This window comes from Epinephelus lanceolatus, chromosome 6 (genome assembly GCF_041903045.1).
Source record: "Epinephelus lanceolatus isolate andai-2023 chromosome 6, ASM4190304v1, whole genome shotgun sequence".
Classification (NCBI taxonomy): domain Eukaryota; kingdom Metazoa; phylum Chordata; class Actinopteri; order Perciformes; family Serranidae; genus Epinephelus; species Epinephelus lanceolatus.
The window spans coordinates 26593698-26616009 of NC_135739.1; the positions used below are offsets into that span (position 1 = coordinate 26593698).

General features: G+C 40.7%; 2 protein-coding genes and 1 long non-coding RNA gene across 3 annotated transcripts in view; 2 read left to right on the plus strand and 1 right to left on the minus strand.

The window, feature by feature from the left end:
- On the plus strand, window positions 1–22090 carry LOC117254471 (uncharacterized). Its single transcript, XM_033622797.2, has 10 exons — window positions 1–58; window positions 233–392; window positions 8820–8959; window positions 13976–14074; window positions 14656–14787; window positions 14895–14993; window positions 15071–15118; window positions 15222–15284; window positions 16214–16304; window positions 20715–22090. The coding sequence occupies exons 2-10, from the start codon at window positions 308–310 to the stop codon at window positions 21125–21127; spliced, it is 1170 nt and encodes a 389-aa protein (XP_033478688.2). The 5' UTR covers window positions 1–58; window positions 233–307; the 3' UTR covers window positions 21128–22090.
- LOC144463674 (uncharacterized) lies at window positions 20379–21760 on the minus strand. The gene is made up of 2 exons (XR_013491717.1): window positions 21630–21760; window positions 20379–21141 (listed from the first exon to the last, which is right to left on the minus strand). It is a non-coding gene; the product is annotated as an uncharacterized LOC144463674 (long non-coding RNA).
- Window positions 21945–22312, plus strand: part of LOC117254470 (FYN-binding protein 1) — a 16017-nt gene continuing 15649 nt past the window's right edge. Inside the window, exon 1 of the mRNA XM_033622796.2 lies at window positions 21945–22094. Coding sequence (XP_033478687.1) covers window positions 22092–22094 — 3 coding nt within the window. The 5' untranslated portion in view covers window positions 21945–22091. The remainder of the gene's footprint in view (window positions 22095–22312) is intronic.

Below are 22312 nucleotides of genomic sequence, written 5' to 3' on the forward strand. Positions count from 1 at the left end.
GTTTCGGCTCTGAGTCGAGCCAAGCTGCAGGGTCAGAGCAGAGACAAGCTCCCAGCAGGTGAGGTGGATCAAACAGTTTCTCTTCTGCTTTCTGGAAAACAAAAATACAGATTCAGATGGGTTTTTTTCTTTGCACTTTGTTTTAAATGTCTGACATTTTTTAAGTTTCTCTGCATCGACCGTGATGTCTTTCCCTCAAGTTGCTGAACTGATGTGGACCATTCTCTTGCAGAAAACAAGTGAGAGCTACATTACTCTCACTGCATCCTGAAGCCCTCCAGCCTTGAATTTCCAAACAGACCTCGTCATGATGGAGACGGAACAAATGGCTGCAAGTTGTCATGAGCCGAGCCAAACTTCTGTCAGGAACTGGCGGTCCTCCAGCACAAGAGGTACGAGTGCTCAGCTGCTCTTAACTGTCAGGTTTGGAAGAAGAAAGAAGAAGAAAAATTAAGCTTAGAGGTTCTTCTTTTGGCTGTATCCTATGGCTATGACCTAAAAAAAACTGCTGAATGCACAGTCTCTTACCTTTATTTCAGACAGCTTGGCAGGCTACTTTAACTCTTTCAATTTCAGTAGTTACACCATAATCAAAATGTATTAATTCTGTGTTTTCTTGTGTGGCCTTATGCTTTGTTAAAAGAGAACAACTTTGCTCTCTGAGATTTCTATTTCACCCAGATATAAATTTAACATCAATATTTTCAACATCTCTAAGGACACAATGCAGACACAGAGCAGCTATTTGCTCTCAGTAACAACTCTTTCCAGAAGAAATTTATTAGGTTTTCACAACTACAATATCATTATAGAAACTGTTAGGTGATTATTTAATCCTGCTGACTGTAAAGACACTTGATTTATAGCCTACTGTTTGTTTGTGAGAGTTACTTCCGAAATGGAGCCAAATCCACAGGTAGGAAACAAAAACAAAATGTTGGATCAACTATTCTAGGAGCTCAACTCCCACTAGAGATAAACAGTGTCTTCAGATAGAAAACGAAGCAAAATTTTACCCAGAATAACTCCCATTAATTTGATCACTGAAATGCTTGTGCCGAATGGGGCAAGTTTAAAATACTTCAACTTGAGCAACATAACTCTTATTTTGGCATCACTGTGGATCATCACAGCCCCTGCCATCTTGTGCCTGTCCCACCCATACACATGTCTGACCAACCCAGTCTAACTCCAAAGTCGTCGAAATCCGGCACTTGGGCAGTGACTTGTGGCGTCAGACACTGACAAAGAAAGCTATCCCTTAACATCAGCATGATACAAAGCCGGTCACCATTATAGTTTAACATCACTTGGCGGTGTCGGGGGGAAAAGCGGTGGGACAAGAATGAAGATGAAGGTGGCGAAAGTCCAGATAGGGTGGGAGGGGTGGCGAATGGGTTCAACAACCACCAACCTGCACCCGGGATAGCGGTGTTCACGTCCCGTAAGATTCTAAAGCCAAACCCTGTTCTTTTTTCCTGAACCTGACCACATGTTTTTGTTGCCTAAACCCAACCATGTGTGTTTGTTGTTGGAGGAAAAAAGACATCAGTTCGCATTGCTGTACTGATGTAGTGTGTTTATTTTTAAAGAGACTGTACGTAAATATTAAATTTACTGTGAAAACGGAAGTGTATCTTGAAAGAAGACAATGCATGTAACAGGCAGAACTTCACATGGTGTCCCCAAACATCAATAAGCTTTCACGTCATATCTGGACATAGAAGGTCCATGACCAAACTCCACACATGTCAGTATAATGACTTTAAAAAAATACTTAAAATTACAGAAATCATATTTTTTTTAAAATGAATTTGAGATGAACTTTGAGATGAGTTTTCAGTTTGGCCCATGTCCCATCAGCTATTATAAAGGGGGCGGGGTTTATGATCTATACTACAGCCAGCTAGTAGAGGGCAATTGCAACATGTTGACTTCACTTTTGGGGTGCTGTCATGTGTCGTCTCGCTCACCAGACCTTTCTCAAGAATAGAAAGGTCTGGCTGCGCCGACTCTCACTTTAAGATTGGAGAAAAAAACGGGCTGGCTGCTTGTATTTCTTTCAACCAATCACAGTCGTTCTGGGCAGTGCCACAGCAACGGTGCGCTTGCAAAAATATTGCTGGGGGGAAACAGGTTTTGGTGTAACACGCCCACAAAAATATCACCCACAGGACACGAACCATGGCAGAAAAATGGCTACATCCCCGCAAGATCAAACACTGCAAAAGTTAGTAAAGGACGCATTGAAAACTGCTACACAACCAGAGGTGGTAGGGCGGGACTTCAGCGGGTGGCTCGTTCCGCCCAATGAGAGGCTGATCTATGCAGCGAACTTCCGCTCACTCAGTCTATGCTTTATTTCATATATGAATTATGTTCCCTCTTGAGGAAATGAAAGCATGCAAATGTAGGCTATTCATTTATTTTTTGTCCTTCTAGACATATGAACTTACACCTTGTTGTTCATCTTATTTATTCTACATTCATCACTTGTTGAGTTTGTGTGACTCTCTACCCTGACATTGCCTCGGAGTATCATGTACCGTCCCCCCTCCCCCCCTGTTTATTCTGTGTGTGATTCTGTCTTGTCTGCTTGCTTGTCGCTTGTCTGTTTTTGTATCTGTTATGTTTTGTCTCTATAAACTGAAAAAACTTTAAATTAAAAATATATATATATATATATATATATATATATATATATATATATATATATAAACAGTCAAGGCAATATGGGCTAATGCTACAGGTGGCGTCATCCATAGGGGGCACCACAAATGGGGAAAAAAAACAAAAAACCCTAAATGTTTATGTTTTACAATTTTTTACTAATACTATAACTACTATTATTTTGAAATTGGAGATGCACTGATCCAGCTTTTTCAGTTTCGATACCGATCCCAATGCTGTGGCTTTGAGTATCAGCAGATACCTGATACCGATCCGATACCATGGTTGACCTAAAAAGCTATATACCTTTACATGTAGAACAGAAAAGACTAGAGGCATCAGGCATTGATGACTACACAGTTCTTTCCTAAGATAAAATGAAACAAGATGAAACAGATTAATGCAACAATGAACTATTTATTTTTAACAAAAATAAACAATTGTGCAACAGCAGCTGAAATACCTCCACACAGCAGATTCTCTCCTTCACTCCATGACATATGACGTAGCTCGCGTCACAATAGCTTTATAGGGAAAGGATCGCCTCAGGTATAGGTTGCATTGTCCGATACCCGATCCAACTATTTTGATGATATTGGGGCCAATATTCGATCCAGATATTGGATCGGTGCATCCCTATTTGAAATATTACATAAGGCCACAACAACATAACAACAACACAGCCTACTAAATAATAGAGAGACTTTTTTTCTGGGTTAGTTATCCAGCGTCACATAAACCCAGAAACACACTGTATCGTTATAATATCAAAACAACAAAAGTTCTCTGGTGCCCACATAGCGACCACTACACCACTGGGAGGAGGGTATGTGGAAAGACAGAAAATGAAAAAAAAGAGTTTGTGTTGAAATCAGCAGGAGGAGAGCTTGTTATCGTTACCTCTAAGCAGCCAGTGGCCGCAATGAACAGCCTGGAGGTTGCATGTATTTACAGTGTGAGGTGTTCAAGCTCTATTCAGTAAAAATTAAAGTTACAATGTGTAATTTACGTGGTTGTTTATTAGCAAATATCAACTATTGCTTTCATAAATATATATTTACTAAAGTGTAATGCAATTCACATACAAATGGAAGCTTTCTCGTAGGCTTAGAATGATTTCTCTATATATACACAGGCAGGGCGCGGTCTGCTGCAGGCTGCCTTCTTACATTGCCATATTTGAATACAGTGGCCGAAAGAGATATACGCGCTTCGCCTTTCGCATTTACCTAGAACTTGCCGTCACTGGAGACAGAGAAGGTGAAGCTCAATCCGGGGCGCTTCTGCGTGAACCTGCTTTTTACTTTTATGATTCTGTCGCACCTTAAATGGAGGACCACACACATGTTTTGCCCTGTAAGAGGGAAACCACGCCACCAAATGAAAGAAAAAGATCAGATAAGCGAGGACGGGACAAAACGTGAGTGAATATAGGCGTTGCTTATTCCAGATGATAAAAACTCCTGTGGAAGAACACTCTGGAGACGCATATATTATAATCGTACCAACCTATATTTGCTGCACTGTGCCGTGACTATCACATAAACGTGTTATTTTAGCATTACTGTGCTAATGTTTGCTCGTGTTACCAAAACAATTAGAGATAAAACACTCTTAACATAACACAGATAACCTATATCTCACTGGTAAGCTATAACACATTGTAGCGTCTGCCAGGACGTGTGGAAAGGATGACGCAGTTATTCGGCAAACCACCGTTTATTACTCAACAGTACAGGTTACTGTTGGCTGTAACTACGCCAAAACAACCAACAAACAAGAACTTAGCTGTAACTCCAACTGTGCACTCCTGCTCTCTCCTCCAGCTCGCTCATACACACACCAGCACACGCACTCACACAGCTCTCATCCCCGTCACACTCGCACCCCGCCCCCCTACCTATACTCATTCAATCCCAAACATGCCATTAACTCACAGAACATTGACATTATAACAGAACATTTACTGCAGGGTCGCTACAATATCGTAACATGGTTTAGATTCCTAAATAAATATTCACATCATCGCTAGATAGGCCTACTCCTGAAAAACTTGAAAAACTCGTGGATGATGCCATCTCTGTCTGCGCAAGGCTTTTTGTCCTACGAGGCCACTGTCACTTACCCGACGGGAGGGGTGAGCGAGTGAGCGCGAGTGAGCCCTGCAATCTAGAATTTGACCGCTGATGTCACTGTTACTCATCATTTTTACACACTGAAGCTTTAAGCTTGCCTAGGGCACCAAATGTGCTAGGGCCGCCACTGGCTCAGACCTCTACCTTCTCACATTGTTAACAAAAGTGAAAAGTAAGTTGTGTATCAGCCCTGGGATTCGGATTGGCCCATGCTACACCCTTTCAACAAGTTTCATGACTATTGGGCCACTGGTTTTTCCTAATCCTTTTGACAAACAAACAAACAAACTGAACCGAACACATAACCTCCTTGGTGAAGGTAAGCAGAGGCAAAAATAAAGATAAATCAGCACTGATTTTGCTTTGATTTTGACCCTTCTTTTGAGAAAATGTGTCTATTATGAGTTCCCCCAGCTTTATGAAAGTTTAGTACTTAATGACTGGAGTACCCCTTTAATTCACATTAATCTGTAAAAGGGAATTCTTTTTGTTTTAGTTTGGTGATACAACTTTGTGTGAAGAAATCACTAACATGGGGCTATTGGATATATAACTTTGAAATTAAACAGTACACTGTTAGAACTACTGTACTGTCCAGTACAGTACAGTCCAGTATACAGTACAGTACAGTACAGCACAGCGTGTCCTCTGGTCTGATGACTGAGTTTGTTAATATCTGATGGGAAACGGGAGCGTTTTCAGATGTTTGTTTTGTTCTTCCTTGTTCCTCCTTCATGCACCGCTGGAGGGTGTCCAGCTGTTCCAGCTGTTTGAGGAGCACACTGTTGATGTCATTTGTTGAGTTCTAACATTGGTATCTTACTGGAAATCCTTTCACACGTCTCCAGCTTCATGTCAAACCAGATAAACGTTGATGTGGTGTGAATTACAGCTTGTGAATCTCCTCAGGTTTCTTCATTTTCGAACAGCTGCTTTGTCGTCAAAGCTGTTTGTTCTCGTCTCTGTACGCTTCAGGAATTTAAATCTTACACAATCCACTTTACACACTTCTCAGACACATTAACCACCAGCCACTGTGAGCAATGATGATTTTAGGAGAATATGATCGCTCTGAGAGACTATATTCCAATTCTGTTCCTATAAAACCAGCAGTAAACCTGCTCAGTCACACTGTTATGATGAAATACCGGTGCGAGGATTGTAAAAGCTGGCGATGCCTCTGAAATCAGAAGCTGTGTTCTAGACATACCTCAGTTGCTCTTTGGTGTTTAGAGTAGAAAGTCATTTGTTTGTCGTGTAGCCTACACCGACTTTCTGGACCTGACGTCACACAGTAGTGTACAGTAGAAGAAATGTAACAGACTGCAAATAAAGAGCAGAAAACCCAACAATGGCCAACAGCAAATACATCCACTCTCAGCTCGACCAGTGATTTAGAGTTTTTGTTAGTTCACTAACGTATGAAAGCCTGAACATGCAGAGCTTTAAAAGTGACCACAAGCATCTTGAACTGGATTCAGAATTTGATGAGAAGCAGAGAGAGACAAATCAAGAGATGTGTCACATGGGAGCTTTTAAGAGACTTGATCAAAAGACTTTCAGCGGCACTGTGGAACACTGCTGACTTGCTTTGGTTTAGTTTGGTTTGGTTTATTTGCAGCACTTTGGTGTATTTATAAAATCCATCATATCAGACATTGTGTGCGATAGAGTAATAAAGTCCTCGACTTAAAATACCTCTGAGACTTCACCTGTCAAGGAACAGACTTGCCCAGCTGTTTCCTGAATTTGATCCAACCTGTCAGATCTTTTCCACTCATTTTGACCATGCCCAATGATGGGACAATTTTAGGGCAAGATTTCTGAGACATTTTTGTGCATGTGTAATAAAACCATAGACCCAGAGCCACAGTTGGCAATATTTGGTGTGGCCCAAAGAGATCTGGGTCTCTCCCGAGCCCAGACCCATGCTTTGGCCTTTTCATCATTGTTAGCAAGACGTCTCATTCTTTACAGCTGGAAGTCTAACCCGTCCCCTCTGTTTTAACGCTGGGTCAATGATGTCATGGCTCACTTGGAGTTGGAAAAGCTCAGACATACCACTCAAGGTCCGTCACTGAATTCCATAAAGTGTGGCAACCATTTCTGGACTATTTTAATAATGTCTATGCTTCAAGACATGTGATTTATTGTCTATGGAAATGTAATAGTCTTGGGGAGGGGCGGGTTTGGATGTTGTGGGTTCAGAGCGAATATGCTCCATGTTTCTTGTTTCTTGGTTTTTCTAAAAAGAAACAATAATAAACTTATTAATGTTGTTTATCATGTCGTTGCCAAAGACCCACCAACTTTCAGTAAGCAGGAGACCAAAGAATAATAAAAACAAAAAACGGGAAAACTTTACCCATAACAGCAGAAAATACATAAAAATTTCAGTCTGGTAAGAACGTATCCCAGACGCCGCAAATTCACATTATAAAACAAAAGTTGCATGACTTATGATTTCTTTCACCGAAGACAAAGTCCATCTGGATTTGATAAGAGTGTTGAAGTTTTTGGGAGGCAGAAATCACTTTATTTATGGTGTGAACATCAGTGAGTGCAAGAGTAAAACATGCAGTGAGATATCAGTGTTACGCGATCCTGCAGCCATCATCTGTTCTATATCATGTATCCTTCAGGCTTTTATTGCAAAATATTTTTACAAGACCTTCAGTCCTCTCTAACGCTCCTCCATGTAACGGGACAGAGATACGTTCGCCAGTTGTCTGTCACAGAGGGATATACCCTACTAAAGTTCACCGTCGTCAGCAGAATATTTATAACCCACTCACAAAAAAAATCCACATTCAACACAGCAGTGACAAGTGGGCATAACTGGAAAATCAATGCCTGAGTGAAAATACAAATTATCTGTCATCACACCAGCAGCCTGTGCTCCAAAAATGAGGTTCTTAGGGGTTCATTTTAAAAGTGATTTAGCTTTTGATGATCACTAGCTCAGGTCACTGACTTGTCTTTTTGTTGGACTGTGAAACGCAGATGTGTATTTGTGCTGAACATTAAACTAAATGGTGACTAAAAGTCAGTAAACTCTTACACCACGTGAATGAAGCTGTTTAAGAGCCGACCTTTGTTACAGCAGCGCATACTGACATTTCCATAATCGCTGAATTACAGTTTTCATTCCAGGAAATGAGATGAAACATTGACCAAAGGATCAGTCAAACGCTCGCTCAGCAATTTGCCTACACACACAGAAAACACAAACACTGATATACAGTACAGGCCAAAAGTTTGGACACACCTTCTCATTCAATGCATTTTCTTTATTTTCATGACTATTTACATTGTAGATTCTCACTGAAGGCATCAAAACTATGAATGAACACATGTGGAGTTATGTACTTAACAAAAAAAGGTGAAATAACTGAAAACATGTTTTATATTCTAGTTTCTTCAAAATAGCCACCCTTTGCTCTGATTACTGCTTTGCACACTCTTGGCATTCTCTCCATGAGCTTCAAGAGGTAGTCACCTGAAATGGTTTCCACTTCACAGGTGTGCCTTATCAGGGTTAATTAGTGGAATTTCTTGCTTTATCAATGGGGTTGGGACCATCAGTTGTGTTGTGCAGAAGTCAGGTTAATACACAGCCGACAGCCCTATTGGACAACTGTTAAAATTCATATTATGGCAAGAACCAATCAGCTAACTAAAGAAAAACGAGTGGCCATCATTACTTTAGAGAAGGTGTGTCCAAACTTTTGGCCTGTACTGTACTTGTGCTGATTATCCATTTGCTCACACAAACATTATTGACACAGAGAACACATGTACTACTCTCTGTGCTAACACAGTGGCATTACAGTAAAAGACAGAAGTGTAAACATATTAAAAACATAAATATACATGTACTTAAGTCAGATCATGACACACAAACATAACTGAGACACAACTAACACAAATATACACAGACAAGCATATCCCTCCTCTTAGGCAGATTAATCCCCACAGTTTGACCCCTTTATCACTCCTCTTTGTGTTTCCCAGGAGGAACCAGGACACCCAGTGACACCACATCCCGTTTCCATGGAGATGGGGTTCGCTACAAAGCCAAGCTGATAGGCGTGGACCCAGTACCCGATGCCCATGGGGAGAAGATGTGCTGGGACTCTATGATGAAGCTAAAGGTAGTCCGTCTGTCTCTTCATGGCCAAAACAAATGTACCGTCCGTCTCCTTTTAATCAGAGCTGGTTAAAAGTCAGTGACATGATCCTCTCGTCCTCCACAACCTCAGTCATTTTATCAGGACAGATAATTAAAGGTAAACATATCACTGATAACATATGACCAGTGAGATTAAAGTTGCCTATACTGAATGAGATCATTATGGAAATAGATGATGTTCTATTTCATACCAGTGGAATTAAAAAATTCCAGACACTTAACTAATGAAGGCTGCATTAAACAATCAGTCCATATGTTTATATCAACATATATATCCAAAGACAGTGTCTATAAAAAGTAGTTCAACCCAAAGTCAGTGAAAGCAGATTTGATGTGGCTTTTTAGATGCTGATCAGCAGAAAAGTAGCCTTTCATATGAAAGTGAGAATAGGTCTTCATAGGATGTAGGATGGAGTTGACCAGTCCAGAGTCTAGATCTTGCTCCAGTCGAGCATTTGTGACCGGACTGAGGATCTACCGTAATGACTTAGAGAGATGTGATGTTGTGGCACGGTGGTTGAGTGGTTAGCATTGTCGCCTCACAGCAAGAGGGTTCCTGCTTCAAATCCAGGGTGGGGGTTCGAACTCCAGGGTGGGAGTTTGCATGTTCTCCCTGTGTCAGCGTGGGTTTTCTCCAGATTATCCAGCTTCCTCCCACAAGACATGCTGGTTAATTGGTGACACTAATTGTCCGTGGGTGTGAGTGTGAATGGTTGTCTGTCTCTAAAAAAAAACTGTAAACAAACTGCATCATTGTACAAAACAAGAAAAACGTGGCCGACTCTGTTCAATTAGTTAGTTAGTTAGTCTTAGTTAGCCAATATCTGCCAATACAGATGACATACTGATATTATCAGTATGTTTTACTATCAGATATTAATATATACTTTCAACATATTGTACCACAGTAGCCAGAACTATAATTCTAATATTATTACTTTCATTAATGTTGTTGTAAGCTACTGTCATTACTGTCTGTCCTGCATCTCTCTCTGTCTTTGTCTCTGTCTCTCTCTCTCTCTCTCTGTCTCATTGTGTCATATGGATTACTGTTAATTTATTATGCTGATCTGTTCTGTACGACATCTATTGCACATCTGTCCGTCCTGGAAGAGGGATCCCTCCTCAGTTGCTCTTCCTGAGGTTTCTACCGTTTTTTTCCCCCTTTAAAGGTTTTTTTTGGGGAGTTTTTCCTTATCCATTGCGAGGGTCATAAGGACAGAGGGATGTCGTATGCTGTAAAGCCCTGTGAGGCAAACTGTGATTTGTGATATTGGGCTTTATAAATAAAACTGATTGATTGATTGATTGATTGATTGATTGATTGATTGATTGATTGTTGGCCGATTCTCATATTTCATTTTAAAGCCTATATTGGCCAATACCGTTGACGTACCAATTTTATTGTGCATCCCTACTCAGTAAGTCTAAACCAAACTAGACTATAACTAAACTATCGACATAAAAATAGTTCTAAATGAGCATTCACAAATATGTTTTAGCTCAAGATGGCTCCTCTGCAGCGGGCTATTTATGATTATTTGGTACTAAAACATTGCAGCATTGGCAGTGAAAGCAAACAAATCTGTCCAAGCACTGTTAAATTCTACATTTCCCTCTGAGACTTTTATGGATTTGGAATACATTGCTAGCCTAGCTACGAGCTAGACTCAAGACTAGGCACTGCTCTTGGTTTGGCAAAATTTTGAGGAAAAGTTCACCAGGCCGTAGACATATGACGCACATTTTAGTGAAATTTTTTGTCAAAGCCACAGAGAACCACTGGAGAGGGGCTAATGAGCCACATGTGGCTCCAGAGTTACAGGTTGCCTTCCCCTGATCTAGGCAAACAAGGAGCGGCTATGGCTCAGGAGGTAAAGTGGGACGATTGGCTATTCAATCCCCAGCTCCTCCAGTCTGCATGTTAAAGTGTTCTTGGGTAAGATACTGAACCCCAGTTGCTTCCGATGGCTGTTCCATCAGTGTGTAGTAGCAGTGGCAGGTGGCACCTTGTATAATAGCCTTGGCCACCAGTGTGTGAATGTGAGCATGAATAGTTGAATGCGACTTGGTTGGAAGACTAGAAAGGCACAACACAAGTTCAAGTCCATGTACAAGTGTTGCAGGTTTCGCCATTTTAAGGTCAAGGCGTTTTCTATTTGAAACAGCAGGAAAGGCCAAAACTGCTTTTGATCGACTTGTTGATCTTTGAAAATGCCTCAGCGACTCTCCTCTTTATGGTCATCATCTCAAACCTGCCTCACATTAGACAAACAGTTGTGACTGACAGGTCACGTCTCAAGTTGCTGTAAATCTCTCCAAAGCAGAGGAGGACCAGACACATCTGCCAGAGCAAATAAAACACAAGCTTTCAGAGTCGTCTGGTTCCCAGGCTACTTTTTTGGTAGATCCATGTCAAAAAAGCCCCATGAAGTCTACTGTGATTGAATGTAAGACAGTGAAATACAGTCATTTCATAGGCACACCAGTACAAAAAAAATTTACCTCAGTATCAGGTACTTTTCTGGGAGTATAAACTACAGCATTTAAACTGAGTTCCTCAAATCAACAGATGTGGTCCACAGAGGCTGAAGACATGTCCAAAGAACGCTCCTAAAACCCAGATAGTACTGGAATATCTTACGTCTAACGCGGGATTAATACTGCTGTGCTGAATCGACGCTGTACCTATGGCGCAGGCTCTGCATCAATGTAGAGCTTATGCCATACCTTACACTGTAGCCTGACATGCACCTCCCCAGAAATGTAACTACGCTTTGCCACGACAAAGACCTCCTGTCTATTTTTGTAAGCTGAAACCATTTCCTTCGGTGGAAACAAAGCTTCTTTTTTTTTTCACAGACAAGAATCAATAAATTGCGTAGACAATAAAGCCTCCACAAAATTGTGTTTTATGTCTTTAGTGAGATTTATCCTTTGGGAATTTATACTTTGGGATTTATCCTGGCTTCATATGAGCAGAGGAAATATCCGCTATTTGCTAGGTTAATTTATACAATGTAAAATACCATAGGCTTGTGCTAACAATGTTGGCATGTTATGTTTGTTTGAAAAATGTGTTTAGTATAAGATAGTTGTTTTGTCAGTGAACCTTGTGAGTTGTAACGGAGCCCAAATTTGTAATATTACCTTTTTTAAATGTTGCTGTTGTCTCTGGCCTCACGAGTAGAGAGAAGTTCGCTACTCGCTAGGCTAATTTATACAATGTAAAATGCTATAGGCTTGTGCTAAAAACATTAGCATGTTGTACAAAAAAATAGTAAATCCTTGTGCACAGCGGCGCAGTGCTTCTTCTAGGTGCCAGCTGGTGCAGGATAAATCACAGTCAAGAGTTCAAAAACTTCCAGCGCACACTAGAATATCAGGATTGACACAAAGTTTATTCAAAAATGTTTAACAACAAAAGGAGCGAACAACGCGTTTCGCTTGTTGCGTCATCAGATTCGCATATTCTAGTGTGCGCTGGAAGTTTTTGAACTCTTGATTAGCATGTTGTATTTGTGGGGAAAATGTGTCCAGATAAAGACACATGTTTGTCTGTGAATGCTGCGAGTCATAGTGAAGCCGATTTTTGTACTTATGTTTGAAATTGTCTCTATAGAGTGTGCCAGGGCTGACGTCAAAACCCGGAAGTTTAGCATCACGCTGGTTCCCGGAAGAGAAAGTGAATGTGATTTTTGTATTGCGTTTTGGATTATGTCAGAAAATAAGCTCTGTGGCTAACACAAGTTTATGATACTTACAGGTTTTGTTCAGCGAGATAATCTTCACATATGAACACCTTTCATACCACATTTGAAGCTTAAATGCGATCGCCAGAAGTAAAAAGCTAACGTTAGGCTTTAATGGACTACATGACTACTCCACGGTCGCATGACTCTTGACGTCACCGCCACTAAGCTTTCAACTGATTTCGGCCGCTTTATTTTAAAAACATTGTTTAATGGGGAAATCGGACTGTTTAAGCTAAATAAGAAGCTGTAATGGCGGACTGCCAGCACTCTCGCCTGTTTGAGGATGATGACGTTTTCTGTCCACGACAGGGTTTGTAGTCGTATTGAGCAACTTGTTAGCAACCGCCTTTTTTACGACACATAAAAGCTTCAAAATTCACAAGTAGAGTATTTACTGATGTGTTTTATGTCGTAGAACAAAATCTGAAACTCGCTTAAGCTTTTGTTAACCACAGACCTTATTTGAGGCATTTTACCAAAATCCCATTCAAAAAAACGTATTGACTTTTAGACGAGAGAATCGGAAGTGCTAAAAGCGCTAACGGAGTTCCGGGTTTACTGGCACACTCTATTAAACCATGTTTAATGTGTGTTTTGAATCAACTAAACTTTACAGCACTTCACAGAGACCCTACTGCCAACTAGTGTTTTGGAGGTGTAACTGCAGAGTGACACAGACACACCACCACACAAGTAAAAATGCTCACAATGCGTAGGTCATGTGTGTAGACGAGGGTCTGAGGCACAAGTATAAATCCCGCTTTAATCTTAAGATGATTCACTTGGAAAAGGGCCTATGTCATTCTAAATATCCAAACAAAAAATGCTGTTTACATAACCCGTATCAAATTTAGAATATTGTCATTGTCAGAATAATTGTGGAATATTAGTGTGCATGTAAACATAGTCACTGTCATCAAACTAAGCCTTAGTCAGAAGTTTTGGTGCCCCCCTGGTGATGTATCGAAAGAGGACACTGACAACTAAAGGTTATGAAACACTTCAGCATCAAAATTACAAGTTCAGATATAATGAGACAATCAAGAGGGGACTTAAGTGTTCAGTCAGTTACAGAAAAAAAAATCTCAATATAAATCATCACCAGTCTAAACATTAGTTTCACTTTTGGATGTGTCTGCTACGACGCTATGAACTCCTCTGACTGTGCTCCTGCTTTAAACCACTCAAATCTATTTTTTTTCTTTTGTCTTTGTGTGTGTTAGGGCTTTCAGGAAGCGGCAAGGAAACAGGGGAAACACAAGCAGAGAGTTTGGCTGAAAGTTTCCTCCAGCGGCCTGAGAATCCTGGACGAAAGGACCGGGGTGAATCACACTCACCCTCCCATTGCTCTCTTTCTTCTCATTGTGTTGTCCTGTTGCTGAAGCGCCCCCCTCAGGCTGATGGTTGATCTTGAAAAGTTTATGCAACCACAACAACCATCGTGGTTTTCCAGTGGACAAAAATACTCAACTAATGCCAGATCAGTTCTCAGGATTCCTTTGAGAGGAAAAGCAGAATATTTATACAACTGACATCAGGACCAGAGACATAAAACTGGTCCCCCAATACTGCAGTGCTTTCAAGTTTCAAGAGTCTAATAACTGAACAGTTTTGTATATTTCTGCCACATTCAACAAACTAAACTGCAAACTAAGATCTAGAAAACTCCAAAGCCAAATGTTCCCTTACAAAATGCAGAGTAACAGAAACTGTTTGAGATCAGAATAATGACAAAATAACTCAAATCTGGCTACATTTTATGGTTATGATATCTTAATTTCCCCTTTTTCTTGCAGTAATTGTAGTTTTCTGTTCCTCCATCAGTTTGTATTTATTGCTGAGTATTGGTCAGGTGGTCAACATAACTAAAAAGTCTAAATCCTCTTTATAATCTGTGTTTTAGGCTGTGCTTCAAGACCATGACAGGAGCAAGATCAGCTCCTTGAGGAAAGATGAGTCTGACCCCAGAGCTCTGGCCTACGTCTACCAACACCAAGACACCTACTGCCTCTTCTACATCAAGATGGCCAACCTGGTGACAACACAGAGTGCTACATGTCGTTTTTGTGCTGTAAATGTTGTTTGTCACCCTGCTGTGAATGTGTTTGGTGCCCAGTGTGATGTTTTGTCCGTGTTCATCAGGCAGATCCGGTCCTGGCTGACATTGGGGAGGTTTGTCAGATTGTGGATGAGGAGATGCCGCAAGAACCTGCAGAGGCACTGACACAAGTCATAGAAAATGTGTGTTTATCAGTGGGGCTTTTTTTAGTGCATGGGTTCTGAATTAGACTGCATTTAATTCTATTTGTTTTTTCCAGACCAGCTCTTTACTGCCTCTAAATGACATCTCAGCCCCTCCAGCTGAGGTAAATCAAAGAATAAAAAGATGTTTAACTGCCCCCAAATCTTTTGATGAGGTTCATCACTGAACATCTCTTTTGAGTGTACTGAATGTGCTGTTATTTTCAGGGACCAGCTTTTGAGGAAGTGTTCAGTCCACGTCCGGATTCGTCATCAGGACCATCAAACCAGGTCAAATCAACAAAACACAAAATCACACATATTACCACCAACAGAAACAATAATCAGCTGACAATTCCGTGTCAGTGTTTTTGACTCAAATAAAGATGTCTGAATTTGACCCTGACAAAAAACAAACAAAAAAGAAAACATTATTCTGTAGAGATAAGAGAGCAGGGTTAACACATAGTGTAGAGCAGAGATACTGAACTTCTTCTTCCCAAGGGCCACTTCTGCAAAACGACAGGAGGCCGGGAGCCAGTTTAACAAACAATGATAATATTTATCAAATACAATGATTAAACAAGGCAAACCCAGTTGCAGCAGCCCCACACAGGTCAGGTGTATACAAGGGAGTTTGTTGGATTTGAGGACATTCAAGACTTAGCCTACAGCTCTTGCGGAGGGTCCAAGAGATCCTCCCCTTTCACTTATTTTTTTTTTCAATTTTGTGATCAACAAGCTCGCTTTATTCTGATGCTTTTTATGCACTCTGGCACCTTATTTACATTCAGAGTACAAAAGTGTAAATCAGTTTATTTTTCATTGTGATTTAGACAGTGGTTGGCAGGCTACCCAGCACCCCATCATGGGCTGAATCTGGCTCACCGGCCCAGTTTATTATCACTGATATAAAGGTTTATGGCAAGTAACCTGAGTTAGTTATCCAGCTGCTCACCTTCTAAGATCACCAACACTGTGAATAAACCAGAGTAGTCGACGCAGCATTTCTATTTTAGTTACATTTTTTGTCATTCATGTCCATTAACAGTAGTCAGCTATAAATGTGGCTCTTAACAGTGAGAACACTCTCACTAATCTACAGCTTAAAAAACAGTCAGCCAGCCTGACTGGTTGAAATATAGGTGAGTGATCAATTCAAATGTATTTTACTGTTATTAAATACACACTGCAGTGTCTCTCTGTTTCTCTTTCTACAGGCCTCCTCCAGAAATGAGCTGATGGAAGTCTTTTCCGTCCAGATGGAGGAGCCGCTGATGCCCAGTCAGAGCCCATGCACCACTCAGCCAGGTGAGTTTCAACATGAGATCGGGAACCAGTTGCAAAAAACACCTTTAAGTATGAACCTTAAGGCTTAATTTCTCCTCAGCTGAGGGAGTCACACAGTTGCAGAGAATCCCTTAAAAGGTTTCCTTTATTAAGGAAAAACTCATTTACTGTTTTGAAAGAGATTTTACAGAGGTACAGATTTCCATGGGGATTGTTTGCTTGCTTAGACTAACATGTGTGATGCCTGTTACCATCTCACAAAGTTGTCTTGTAGTTAGATAGTGTAAAAATAGCAGAGGAAAAGAAGACAAGAAACCCATATTGGTCAAAGGAGAAAAATATACTAAAAAGATACTAGATATTTTTGGAGGAGTACGATCATAGAAAGCACAAACTACAAAGTAAATTTGATCCCCTGCGCTGAGGCTATGCTGAGGCTGTTTTGCTGGGGTTAGCCATGACTGGAACCTTTCACCATGTATGATGTGAAACATTTTGTTTGTAGAGTTAGTTGGGGGCGGCACACAGCCTGGGTGGAGGTGCTACCTGAGAGGCCTGAATCAGGGCAAAATAATCTCTCTCTGTTTTGCTTGGTCTCTCCCAACTTTCTTCCATATTTCACTACATTTTTAAAAATGTATAATGCATGTTTACATTACTTTTTCTTTACGTAGTTCCAGCAGTATACTTTCACAGGTGACTATGAAAAGCCAACAAAGCACAGTACACAATAAATGAAGCCATTAATCTTAACATTTTTTTTCTTTGTAATTATTGTGGCAAACATTACAGAATTGTGAGGTTTTTTTGACCAATTCTGATGCAATTTGCAAACCTTTTTTTGTAATTTTGCAATGAATTGCGATAAACTGGACTCAGGTTGACAAGTGCACTTCCTATTTCTCCCCTTTTTTTCTGTCACGGTCAAAACATTATAAACAGAGAGGAAGGAAGTTATTTCAAGTCACATTTGTGAAACATCTACTTTAGTTTGATTCATTTGTAAAGGTAACTGGTTTGAGAGTTTTGTTCGTAGGCCTGACTGGATTGTGATTAACAAGATCGGACACACAAGAAGAACGTAAATATGTTGTTAGTACAGTCCTTTTTTCCATCACATCAGAGGGAGGATTCCTACAGAGATCTGACTCAGAGGTTATCAGCTTAATACCGTCATCATGCAAATAAGTATCATTAAAAACACCAGGCTGTTCCGCCATAAAACTACAGCCCAACACTGACCACTTCCCTTCTCTAGATCTTGAGTTGACCCACTGTTGGCATCTCCCTTGTGTTTTTCTGAATCAGAGCACTAACACCTTTACAGTGTGTCAACACATACACACACAAATGTCATACTGTGGTACTGAAACTGTGGTTAAGATGACTGAAGAGCTGTGGGACCGAAAACATTGTTTACATCTTCACTGAACATTAAATGACAGTATTTCAGGCTGCAGCAGATACGAACTTATTTAACTATAATATACTGCACATTATATATCATGAGATGAGATCAGGCAGTAAATAAGAGAGAATAAATGAAGTTGGAGCCATACACTGATGCTGTACCCTACAGCTCTCCAGCTGCTGTTCCTCAATTGACCTTTGACCTTTGACCTTTGACCTAGCGGTACAAGAGAAATACACACAGTGTTCTTTAATGTACACAGTATTTTCCCATGATCTCCCTGTTCATGTTTAATATCTGCTCTGGTAGGGAGTAGCATAGTTCCCATGGTCGCTGCCGATAAAGAGCCGCTCTTTAATATTACAGAAGAATGTGTGTTGTGTGTGTTTACTGTCTGATTGAATAAATAATCTCACAGATTTACTCTCAGCACATGCTCAGTTCCCACACTGACAGATTCAATTATCTGTCTCAACCTCCTCAAGAAGCAGAATGATAAAATCACCATGTGTGGAATTACACAAATAAGCAAGAGTATAAACATTTTTGTCTCCATAATGAGTTAAAGTGTGAGCAGGTGGCAGTTTGATGTTCATATAAAGCAACAAAGGTTTGTGGTGATGTAATTTACGCCTTCGACATCAGAAGATCTACATCACCTTTACATCTACATCCTGTCTGTTTGTTTTGGTCCTTTATTATCACTCAACGGTGACAGTGACCTTTCCCTGACCTTGAAGTTAGTTTTACTTACATAAATGAACCACACACCACCACTTACTCCTCTTCATCCCCTATGGGACATATGGCTTCATTGAGCTCCTTCCATTCCATTTGATCCTTGGCAGCATGTTGAGCCTCTCCCCATGACAGGTTCTGAGCAAGGTGGTTTTGGGCCATCCAGGTTTTCTCTTGCCTATTGGTTCCCATCTTAGCTGACTCTCATGATCCGGCCCTGCTCCATTATTAGCACATGGCCTAGCCATCTCAAACGTCTGTGTGTGATTTCTTTGGTGATGCTCTGGCTGCCTGTTTCCTTGTACAGTTGAAGGTTGGAGATTTTGTTTGGCCAGAAGATGTGGCACATCTGTCTGAGGCATCCATTGTGAAAGGCTCACACTCTCATCATGTCTGTTTTGACCACTCGCCAAGATAATAATCAAATCAAAAGCATTGCCATTTAGGAATTCCAAGATTGCAACTAGGGTTGCAACTTATGTTAATTCTCTAATATCTGACATAGGAAACAAAAAAGTTACAAATGAACATCCATCACAGTGTCAAAATGCCAAAGGTGTCTGCTTTACATTGCTTATTGTTTAACCAATGGACAAAACCAGTTCCAGAGCTGGAACTAATGTTTGGCATGTCTGCACGATTAATGGTGTTTGACCTTTTGGAAAATTTGTTTCTTTAGTTAGACTAAAGAATAGCATTCTCATATCTGTTCATTAGCCAGAGCTTGATTAGCCTAGCTTAGCATAAAGACTGGAAACAGCTGGAAACAGCTAGCCTAGCTCTGTCTGTAGAAAAAAAAAATTCTACCAACTGTTAAAAGTTCACCAATGAAACAGTGTATGTTTAATCTGTACATAAACTAAAAGTGAACAACCAGTGTTTTTACAGGGTGTTACGAGCTTGAACTATTTCTTGACACAGACTTCCTGAAGTTTTGTCATCAGACAAGCCAAGTAGACAAGCCAAGACGATATTTTGTCAGGAGCGCGACCAAACATTTAACTGAAATGGAGGGAGTCCCTGTTCCTCTTTGTCTGTCTGTCTGACTGTCTGTCTAATGTTTTCGACAACAGTTCATTCAGTTGACTTCATACTTGGCTGGTGTATTGCTGAAAACTCAAGGAAGTGCAGTGTTGAGTGTGAGCTCTTGAGATCCACAGGTCATATTTACTAGTAATTTGTTGTTGTACACTGTGTGTAGTGTACCAAGAGGGGACTCCTAATAACCGATATACCCCTGAACAGCATGCTGGGTACAGCTCGCTCTACGTTGCTAACTATGCACTCAAGAACAGATGAAGAAAGAGACGTCAGAGATATTACATTGTAGCAAACTCAAACATTTCAGGCATCAATTTGTGTAACTTTTAAAGTGAACCCTTTTGTTCCAGGAAATAGCTTTGACCCAAATAGCTACCTGTCAGTATACTCTATGTAATGATAAGTGTACTGCTCAGGACCCAAGGAAGTGCTGTGTTGAACGTGAAGTTGTTTAGTTAAGCTGTTCTCGCTAAAACTTCAAGCAGCTGTACCAGAGGCCAAGCGATCAGCCCATTCCATTTGAGCCCGGTCTCAATCCGAAGTTGCTGAAATCCAGTGCTTGGGCAGTGACTTGCGGCTTCAGAAACCAACAAAAAAAGGCATCCTTTAATGTCGGCATGATGCGTATCCGATTGCTGTTATAGTTTAACAGTACCCAGCGGGGTCGGGGGAAACGCAGTGACTGTCAGAATGGGGCAGGCATCAGGGGGAAACGCAGTGGGACAAAGACAAAAGTTAAGGCAGCAAATGTCCAAGTGCAGCAGGCGGGAGGGGTGGTGGATGGGTCCAAAAAACACCAACTTTCAGAGAGCAGTGTTCACATCCCGTATGATTCTAAAGCCAAACCCTGTTCCTTTTTCCTAAACCCAACCACGTTTTTGAAAAAAAGTCAATTTGCGGTGTAATACAGACATAGTGCCTTTATTTTGAAAGTGACTGTATGTAAACATTCAATTTCTTGTAAAAATGAAAGAATATTTTGAAAGAAGACAATGCATGTAACAGGCAGAACTTGACACGGTGTCCAAGAACATCGACAACCAACGCAGACAGGGTACCTTGCATGTTGGATGTGGACGTGGAAAGTCCATGACCAAAACACCATATGTGACGAGGTCAGAATGACAATGCGTTGTCCAAATAGGCACTTACATGAACGTGCACAGTCCTATTTATGTGTAATTGTACAACCGGAGCAAAAGTTTTAAAAACCTTCTATATTTATGTTCTTCCTTTCTCAGAGTCTCCACCTCCACAGCCAATGCTCTCCGCCTCTCAGATCCTCTCCATGTTCCCCACACAGCCAGTAGGGGGCTCTCCATACTCCTCACCCCCATACTCTCCCACCGCCATGCCCTGGGGCCAGCAGGGGCCTCTGGGAAATCAGTGGGCAGGTCCAGCTGCGGCGCCTTGGCCCACAATGCCAGGCAGTATGGCAGCGTGGGCACCAGCAGGCATGGCAGCGCCCCCTGCAGGCGGCCAGATTCAGGCTAATGGCCCTCAGCCAGGAGTCATGGGGCGAGGAAATGCACCAGCTTCACCAACTGCTGTCAACGGGCACCCTGTCCCTTTAAACTCCTTCTCCGCCCCTGCTGGAGCAACAGCACCACTGCAGTCAGTGACGCCCATCTTGGACTTGGATCCCCTCTTGTGATGAACTGGTTATAACTGAAAAAAAAATGAATTGCTGCTCATAGAGAACCACTCAAAAATAATTTCAGCTTAATTTCTGGATGTTCACTTTTGTCTTTAATCAAATAATTGTGTTGCTGCTATTCAAGAAACCTAGAAGATGAAAACAATCCAACATGTCAGAGTTACAGTATAACATGTCTGTTTAAACTGGAAAATACAAAAGTTTCGCTGCTCTTGTTTCTCATAAAAGTAATTTAAGGTTGAAATCACACAATAACTATAATATAGATGTCAGCAGTTGATACCAGTCATGATCTATTTCTGCTCATTTACAGTATGTTCTGCTTTATGAATTTTATCTGATACTTGGGATAACTTTTCCTTTAATTCGTTTCTACGTGTTATTTTGCTGTTTTTTAAATCAAATTAACTACAATTTGCTGTCTTATTGAAAAGTTTTGCTCATCTCTTGCACATGCAGAATAAAATGAAATACAGACCATATATAGAAGCTTGCTTACCTTTACGTTGTTGCTTTCTTTTTCTTTAGACTATTTGTCATTTGTCTTGTGCTTTTAACTAAAACTATGTCATCACACTTTTTTCCTAACATTTTTATTTTTTAAATACAAATGAGGAAAAAGTCTAAAACATATTGCCATAAAGACAAAATATCTTCGCTTTACTTAAAATGTCCTCACAGTGCCCTCACACTGTACATTTTGATACGCATGATTAAAAAAACCCTGACCCTTTAAGAAGAAGTGAAACATACTGGCTGAGATCATGTTAACATATCTCTACTGTTCATCCCATGCTGCTGCGCTGTCAGTCCCCCAGTTGCCCACACTGAATTACTGAGCATTTCCTCATTTGCAGTAAGTTTAGTGTCACAGGTCTGTACAGTAGCATCAGGCTGGATACTGAATCACTGCTGGACATGAAGCACTTTATCCATCAATAAACCATTACTAAAGGCAAACATGGTAAGAAACTGTTATTTACTATGTTATTTAAGAAGTGCTGTTGTTGTTTTTAGCATATAAACCAATGGAGGGTTTGAAACTCCTCCACACCACCTTTCACACTTTAATTCTGGCCATTTCCTCCTAACCATCAAAGCGTCTATGAATAACCTGACTGTTGTAGAAAGACCATTAACTGATTTTAATGTTTCAGTGGGGGTAAAACCTCAGTTTTCTTC